The sequence below is a fragment of the Colius striatus genome, chromosome Z, assembly GCF_028858725.1.
Source record: "Colius striatus isolate bColStr4 chromosome Z, bColStr4.1.hap1, whole genome shotgun sequence".
Taxonomy (NCBI): Eukaryota; Metazoa; Chordata; class Aves; order Coliiformes; family Coliidae; genus Colius; species Colius striatus.
This window is the reverse complement of record NC_084790.1, coordinates 2,888,991-2,897,467: the sequence shown is the minus strand read 5'-3', so window position 1 is coordinate 2,897,467 and position 8,477 is coordinate 2,888,991. Positions and strand designations below refer to the sequence as shown.

General features: G+C 62.4%; 2 protein-coding genes across 2 annotated transcripts; both read left to right on the top strand.

Annotated features, from left to right (window-relative positions):
• The first annotated feature begins 2,104 nt into the window (after positions 1-2,104).
• On the top strand, positions 2,105-4,861 carry RAMP2 (receptor activity modifying protein 2). The gene is made up of 4 exons (XM_062019071.1): positions 2,105-2,409; positions 3,440-3,550; positions 3,805-3,907; positions 4,329-4,861. Exons 1-4 carry the CDS (start codon positions 2,349-2,351, stop codon positions 4,582-4,584), a joined length of 531 nt encoding a protein of 176 aa, XP_061875055.1. The 5' UTR covers positions 2,105-2,348; the 3' UTR covers positions 4,585-4,861.
• Positions 4,862-5,197: 336 nt separating this feature from the next.
• Positions 5,198-8,233, top strand: VPS25 (vacuolar protein sorting 25 homolog). The gene is made up of 6 exons (XM_062018991.1): positions 5,198-5,345; positions 5,504-5,649; positions 5,756-5,809; positions 6,345-6,433; positions 6,963-7,038; positions 7,592-8,233. The coding sequence occupies exons 1-6, from the start codon at positions 5,299-5,301 to the stop codon at positions 7,702-7,704; spliced, it is 525 nt and encodes a 174-aa protein (XP_061874975.1). The 5' UTR covers positions 5,198-5,298; the 3' UTR covers positions 7,705-8,233.
• Positions 8,234-8,477: the final 244 nt, after the last annotated feature.

The window sequence follows — 8,477 nt, the reverse complement described above, 5'->3', positions numbered from 1 at the left end:
TGGCCACAGGCAGCCTCGGCAGCCCCAGCATGGGACCCTCAGGGCTGCATGTTGAACATGGCAAACAGGGTGCCTGGCTCATACTGAGCAAAACTGGGAGTGCTCCCCAGGGGTGACCCAGGAAATCCTCCCCAAACTGGGCTCAGGGGGAGAGCTGGGGGCAAGGTGGCACCCCAGGGTCTGGCTGGTACTCTGCAGGACTGCCAGAGGTCCTGGAGGGGCCAGCCCGCTGTCAGGACACTTACCAGGACTGGATCTCCCTCTACTGCTGGGCCCCTTTCCACGCCACCCTCATGGCCACCCCCGAGGGCAGCCGCTGCTGCTGGGACCAGATCAGCAGGTAGGTCGGCGTCAGCCCCAGTGATGCCAAACTCATCGGAGCAGGTCCTTTGTGGGGCCCCCACAGTGGATGTGTCCCCATGCCGACAGAAGCCTCATGCTGCCCTCTCCACTCTCCACAGCACCTACAGTGAGCTCTCCGGCTGCACCCAGCTGCTGGCCCAGCTGCTCTCCTGCCCCTGGCCTGGTGCCATCCTCGATGCCTTCTTCCTGCAGGTCCATGCCAAATACTTCACCAACTGCACGGGGGCTAAGCTCCCTGGGCTGGGTGGGCTGCCCCACGAGATGGCCGTGGCTGTGGCTGTGGGGCTCAGCTGCCTCGTGCCTCTGGCAGCTGCCCTCATGCTCAGAAGAGCTCAGAAAGGGGCTCAAACCCCAGCAGGCTGCTGCCCAGCCCCTGCCTGCCCCCATGCCTGTGAGGGGCCAGCAACAGCCCCCTACTCTCCGAGCAATTAACAAGTGGGGTGATTGGACTGAGGGTGGGGGAGAAAAAGGGGAGGGTAGAGCAGGGACAGGGGTCTGGGTGAACCTAGGGCTGGAGTGGGTCCTGTGGCATGGAGGGAAGGCTGGGCCCCAGGCTGTGGGTGCCTTCATCTGCCCTGTGCCAGGGAGCATCGACAGAAGGTTCTTGGGCACCAGGGTCTTCACTTTGCATGGGCTGAGCCCCTTCCCCAGCACCCTGCGTGGGAGCTGGCAGGCAGCAGCAGCGATGCCAGGCTAGGAGAGCCTTGGCTGGCAGCCACCGTCCTGTCACTGCCTGTCTCATCCCTGTCATGTCCCTGCCCATCCCCTCCGGATGCCCCAGGAGGGGGGCCGCCGTCCCGGCCCTGGGGCCACGCTGAGATCATTGGGTGTCTCCCTGGCAGAGGCTCCCGCCGCACAGCCGGAGGAGGCTCCAACGGCTCCAACAAAGAGCCAGGAGAAGGGGGCTCCAGCCCTGCAGCCCTCGGAGTGCCAGGGCTTGATGGCTTCCAGATGTGGCCGCTCGCCTGTGAAAGGTCCCGCGGTGCCCCGGAGCAGCGTCTGCCGCGGCCCGGGGAGGGTCAGGCGGCTCTGCCGGGGTGTTTGCCGGCCAGTGTGAAGCCCAGCACGATTGTCTTTCGGCAGCAGGGAGGGTCCCTCCGAGCTCGCGTCGCCACTCTCCGCTTCACGCTCCGCACATCCCGCGGCCGGGCTGTTAAAGGGGAAGCTTTGGGCTCACGCTCTGCCCTGGGCCAGAGGTGACATGAGCTCACTCGGCCTCAGCCCAGTCCTTGGGTGGGAACGCTGCTGATGCCTGGGGCTGGGGGTTGTCCTAGCGGGTTCTGCTCTGTGGGGGATGATGTGGGCCCTGCAGGCGGGAGCTCTGCTATGACTGAGGGGCTTCAAGGTGGGCTGAGCACTCGCAACGTCAGCCAAGTCCCTGCCGTCTCCCTTCCTGCATCATCCTCGCACTCACGGGCAGGTCGTGTCACCACCATTCCTTCTCTGGCTATAGGCAGGGGCCGGGGCTGCGCCAGCGATGCTGGCCGAGGGGCAAACGCCTGGCTGAGCCAGAAGCCATGGGTGTCAGGGCTGTGGATCCCCCCGCACCCGGGCAGTAGCGCCTGTCCGGGGACATTACACTTCCCCGTCCACTCCCCCCGGCTGCCGGGCTGCCTGCCCTCCACGCAGGAGACGAGGGATTTCACAACCCAGCCCAGACAGGATTAAAGAGAAATACACAAGTAAACAAATAGCTGCCTCGTAAAAACTGGACGTGCTGCGTGGGGAGCAGAGCCTCCGGGGCCACCGGGTGAGGTGCGGGCTGCCCAGGCGCCGGGGGTGCGGGAGCGATGCCCGCGGGGGCCCGGCACCGCGCTGTGCGGCCGCGGGGTCCTGCCGGGAGAGCCGCTTTAAAGCAGCGCTGAGCAATCTCATTTTTCACACGTCTCCTGTAGTCAAACTGCCCCTGTCAGAGGAAAGGAGTTGCTTCCTGTTATTTCCATTGAAATACTTGTCCCGCTCGTTAGCCGGCAGGCTTTTACAGGATGGCACCGTGCGCGCCGAAGGGCTCCGTCCGGCTCTGCCGTGGGCTTCTGCTGCTGTGGGGTAAGTGCGTGGGGCACGGCCCCGGGGCCGCGGCTGCCGGTGGCGGGGGGCTCCGCGCCTCTCGCCGCCCTGCACGCGGCTGCGGCCGCCCTCCCGCGCGTGGGGCCCCAGGACGAGGGGTCTCGGCTCAACACGGCCCACCGCCCACCTCGGCATGGGGCTGGCCTGGCAGCGCCGAGGGCAGCTGGGGTGGCTGTTGCCTGGTGGCAGGCAAGCAGCCGGTGCTGCAGGGCAGCTCCCATCGCCCTTAACCCTGATCTTTTAGCGAATGACCCATGAAAAGAGCTGGGGAGCTCTGCGAGGCTGGGACGGAGAGGGGCTGGATGAGGCTGTTGGGGACAGAGACTGGGACAGGGTGGGCTGCTCTTGCCACAGCCACCGTGCCAGCCTGGGAGGACCCTGTGCCAATGCCTGGCCGTGTCGCAGCTTCGCCTGAGTGGCCCAGGCAGGGCCCGCTGGGGCAGTTTGCCATATGACCAGTGTTGCTGTCCCACGCCCAAGGCAGAGGATGGCCAGGGCGGTTTCCCCGGGCCGTGGGGCTCTGGCAGGCCAGGCAGGATGTGCCTCACGCCCATGGCGGGCTGTGCTGGGTGTGGGGCAGATGGCGGGCGGAGGGGCTCTCCGGCAGTGCCGTGCTTCAGCCATCGCTTCCTCTTCCTGCCCCAGCCCTGTCCAGCTGCAATGCGGCCACCCAACTGGCTCCCCATGGTTGCAGGACATGGCTTATCCCTGTGCTGTGACCCATGGCCCAGACCCTGCGGCCCCAAGACAGCCCTCCGAGCTGTCCACAGCCTGGCTGGCCCCCTCCTCACAGCCCCTGGCTGTACAGGGGGCTGGACGCCCTGGCTGCAGCACACGCCAGGCTCTGGGCAGCACAGTGTCCCGTGACCTGATCACTGGCTCCAGCAGCCCCCAAGGGACAGCAGAAACCCTTTGCCTCCTGCAAGCTCAGCCTCTGCCCAGGCAGCTCCTGTGCACAGGGCCTTGGAAGCGCCTGTCCCTCACTGACCCAGTCCCCTCACTTCCACAGCTCTACTGGGGACTGGGCTCTGCCACATAGGCGCTGAGGCAGAGGGCTTCAGCCAGGATGCCAGGACGAGCCCGCCTGAGACCATATTCAACTGGACAGCCCCGCTCATTGGTAAGTGCTGGGGCCAGGCAGGACTGTGGGGCTGACAAGGCACTATCCCTGTGTCACAGTGTGAATCCCCTTCAGTCTGCCCTCCCACTGTGCTCCTGAGTGTCAAACCGGAGCTGCTCCAGGGTCTGCAAGGTCCAGCCCCCCCTACCCCCACCGTGTCCTCCCCACCAGGCTGGGTGCTCAGTGTCACTCACCAAGCAGGGACAGGCTCTGGAAGGGGTGTGCCACCCCTGCTTAACACTTTTCCCCTGCAGAGGAAACATACACCAACATCACGCAGAAGTGCTGGGAGATTTTTGTTGACCTGATGAGGAACGTGACAGCGTCGGAGCTGTGCGAGTGGAAAGTCATCAGCAGGTACGGGGTGGTGGGATGGCCAAGGAGCCCTCCTGGGCAGTGCTGCAGGGGCATGGCGGGGGGCAGGGATGACCAGCTTCAGGGATGTCCCCAGCTGGGGAACTCACACGTAGGAGCCCTTTGCTGGGGCCATTGCCTGTGGGCTTTCCATCCCTTTCCATCCCCAGCTCCTGAGACAGCGGGAAGTGCTTGGGGCAGAGCCCCCAGGCTGTGCCAATGGGCCACCAGGTCCTCTGCCAAGGGACTCTGGCCACTGTCCCCTTTGTCTGGCTGGGCTCAGGGCAAGCCCTGGGCAGTTTCAAGGGGTGCTGCTATGCCAGGGGGAGGCTCAAAGCCACCCATGGGGTCGGTGCCTCTGGTATCCCACAGTCACCCCTGCCTGCCCCATCCCCTCCCAGCACCCCCATGGTTCTCTCCCCAGGCCCTACAGCTTGCTGCAAGCCTGCCTGGAGGACTGGGCTGACCACCTGCGTTATGGCTACCCCAACGCGCTGGCAGAGCAGTACATCTTCCAGAGCCACCAGCGCTACTTCCACAACTGCACCGTGGAGCACCAGGTCTACTTCGATCCACCCGAAGACGTACTGCTGGCCATGATCATCACTCCCATCTGCCTCATCCCCTTCCTGGTCACCCTGGTCATCTGGCGCAGCAAGGACGGGAAAGCTCAGCCCTAACACCGCTGCCCGGGTCCCCGCAGCCGGTCCCTGCTGCCTGCGGTGGGCAGAGGGCGGGTAGAAAGTGGGCAGCGGCGGCCCTGCAGACCCTGCGCCCGGGTGCCGCCCCGCAATTCCCGACCACCGCGCTGCGGGGCCGCCCCGGGGAGACTCCCGAGGCTCCCGGCACATGCTGCCGGGGCAGCCGATTCCCGCTGCGCCGCCTCCAGCACCAACCCCAACCCGCCTTCCCCGCACCACCGGCCCAGCGGGTGCTGATTAAACGCTTCTCCCCCCACGCCTGGAGCTCGTTCTTCCACCCGCTCCAAGCGCTGGGACTGCCGCCTTGGCTCCGGGCGGCAACGGGCAGCGCCGGGGACTGGCTGGGGCCCGGCTCTCTCCGCGGGGAACGCGTCCCGTGGGGCACCGGGCACCGAGCACCGGGCACCGGCCAGAGGCCGCGCCGCCGACTGGGTGGGGCGGGGCCACGGGAGGGGGCGTGGTTATCATCGTATTATAATGAGGGGCGGGCCAATCAGAGACAGTGCTCCGTGGGGGTGTGGCCACGACGGGGCGTGGCTATATAAGGAGCGGGCAGTGGGGGCGGAGCTACGCGGGGGGCGCTGCTTGTGGGCGTGGCCTGCCGGGGGCGGAGCGTCGCGGCTCCGCCGGAACCGGGGCGGGCGGGAGGCGGCGGTTCCCGGGGCGGTTCCGGTAGCGGTTCCGGTAGCGGCGATGAGCTTCGCGTGGCCGTGGCAGTACAGCTTCCCGCCCTTCTTCACGTGAGCACGGCACGGGGAGGGGACGGGGGGAGCGGGGCCGTGGGCGGAGAGGCGGGAACGGGCGGGGGAGGGGAGCCGCGGTTAAACCGGGGCCGGGTGCCTCCGCGGAGCCGCCCCCGGCCCCGGCCGCGTTCCGGTTGCTGAGCCGAGCCCCGCAGGCTGCAGCCCAACGGCGAGACGCGGCAGAAGCAGCTCGCGGCCTGGTGCGCGCTGGCGCTCGCCTACAGCCAGCAGCACCGGCTGCCCGCCATGACGGTGCGGGAGGCGCAGGACAGCCCGCTCTTCGCCAACACCCGCCTGCAGCGTATCCTTTGGGTCCCCGGTGCTCTCCGTACCCGCATCTGCCGCCCCGGCCCTTCCCCTCCTTCCCCCTCCCCCGCTCGGTAAGCTGCTCCTTAACCCCCGCGCAGGGAAGCTGCCGCTGGAATCCATCCAGGTGGTGCTGGAGGAGCTGCGCAAGAACGGTGAGTCTGCCGTTCCCTTCGCCCTGCCGGCTGCTGGTGGGGTGGGATGGGCGGCAGCACCATCGGGAACCCGACCCGGGTTTGTCCAGCCCATGAGTGTGGGCTCTGCCTCTGCCCGAGCGGTGTCCCACGGGCCGTCCCCCGCCCGCCCACGCGCCCTTGGCCTCACCCTCAGGAGGGAAACGCTGCCTTTCCCCGGGCGGATCAAGCTGCAGGGAGGGAGGGAGGAGTGGGAAGTGAAATTCACGGCCATACGCATAGGGGTGTGTTGGAAGTTGGCACGAGCAGTGATGCAGTGGGGAGAGGCAGGTAGCTGAAGTGACCTGTGAGCGTAACACGTAGCTGTGTGGGTTTAACCCCATCCAGCATCCAGCACCCACACAGCCACTTCCCACAGTGGGATGAGGGAGAGAATCAAAGTGCTGAAAACCTTGGGGTTGTGGTAAAGACAGTTTAATAGGTGAAACAAAAGCCCAGTTTGGTCATTGCTGTGGACTCATGCTCTGACTAAATCCCTTCCCTCCGTTGATTTTAGGGAACCTGGAGTGGTTAGATAAGAACAAAACCAGTTTTCTCATCATGTGGAGAAGACCAGAAGAATGGGGAAAGCTCATCTATCAGTGGGTGAGAACGCAGAAGCTGCCTCATGCCCCAGCCCAGGCTCTCTGTGCCTGGGGAGACAGGCCACGTTGGCTGTGACTTGTGACGGAGACCACTGTTGTATTTTCCTCTTGCTTGCTTGGTGCTTTTACCTTTCTTCTTCCATTTCTCTCCATTGCAGAGGAGTGTAGGGATACCAACAGCTTTTCACTTGCTGCAAGTTGCAGCTGGAGCAGTGGGTGCAGTCATCCCTTCCTGTTTTAGCTGGCTGTAGTGAGGGCAGAGCAGTGTTGCTGCAATTGCCTTTGTGCATCACAGCCCTCATTGTGAAATGCAGGAGCAAGAACAGCAGGGGGGGCAGTGAAAGGAACCATTTTGGTTTCTTTAGGCATCAAATCTTGACTCTCCAGTGCCTCAAAGCATTGCCAGGGGACTTTCCTGCATCAGGTGCTGTCCACCTCCTGTTTCACTCCCACCGTGACGGATGAGGCGTCGTGCTGAGGGTGTTAAATCCCACAGGTTTGATTTACTGTTACTGCTTTTGTGTTTCCAGGTGTCCAAGAATGGCTTGACCAACTCTGTGTTCACTCTGTACGAGTTAACCAGTGGAGATGACACAGAGAACGAAGGTAATGCCACGTGCTGCGTTCTGGAGCGGGTATTTCACTTGATTTGGGTGTGTGATGAGTTGATGGTCAGATTATAGCTTTGCAGGTTAAATGGTTTTAAATTGCTTATGCAAGCTCATGCCGAGCACTGCTGCCAAATGTCCTTCTGAAGGCTTTTCTGCCATTTTGCATGAACGTCTCCCATTATCACTGTTTGTATTTTAAACCTCCTCCTGCCTCACAAGAGAACCTGGTGCCCAGGTCTTTATCTGGCGTGAGGTATGGAGTGTTTTGTTGTGCCTCACCTTCTGTGCCGCCTTTGAGACTGCTGTGACTCATCCCCTCCTGTCTGTTGACCTTCAGGCTTTGTTCCTGATGCAGCAATGGAGTGATGAGTCTGGCAGTGTAGCCGTGACTCTGGATCTGCTGTAGTGTTTTTGCACCGGAGTCTGCAGGGGTTCAGAGCCCCTCTGCTTCCCCTGCCACCAGTCCCGGGACTTTTTAAGCCTTTTTGTTTCATGATGTGATTTTCCTGTTGTTCCTTTTCTCCTGTTGATGGACATCTCTTCCCTAGAGTTCCATGGCTTGGATGAGACTATGCTGCTGCGTGCCCTGCAGGCCTTGCAGCAAGAGCACAAGGCTGAAATTATCACGCTGGATGATGGCAGAGGTGTCAAGTTCTTCTGACAGGAACCCTCTCCCCTCCACTCTTCCCTGGCTGCTGAAGGGGTTCTTGCTCCGTGAAGGTTTGCTCTCCTGGCCTAGTTTCAAGCTGTGACTGCAAGCAGCAGGATTTCCTGGGGCAAGGAGAATCCATGAAGCCTTCCAAAGACTTGACTTCTTAGAAATACTCAGAGATCCTCTGTCTTTTCTCCCTGTCGGTTGTGTTTGAGAGGCTAAAGCTGCTCTAGGCAGTTCTGAGAGGGACCACCCAGAAGCAAAACAATGGGACTGGTCCTGCTACTGCCCCTGGTTCTTGTGAAGGCCACAGAGCAGTGTCTTTAGCTGGCTGGTTGTGCTTGGCTAGCAACACATTTGGGCTTGGTCGTCCCTGCCCTGTTGCTGAGCGGGGTGACAGCAAGCACAAGGATCTTGCTGTGACTGCTGTGCTGTAGAAGACCTCAATGTCAGAATGATCTGTGCTTGCAGCAAGGCAAGCTTGGGGGATGGATGCCAAGGAGCTAATTAGGAGTAATTAAAATGAGATGTATTTATAGAGCAGCCTGGGTGTTTCCGTCTATCTCTGTTTTGCCATCAGAAACAAAACAGAGCAGCGTACTAGATTCTTGCCCTTCAGCTGCTTTTCCTTACTGCAGCAACAGCAGCGACACGCTGGGGGGCTCCTGAGCCAACCCCTGCCCTGAGTTGGAAGGAGGCAGCATGGGTGCTGCTTTCCACATGCCCACACCTACACACCAGGTCTTCAGGGCAACATTTATTTTGATTTTACCCATGCAATC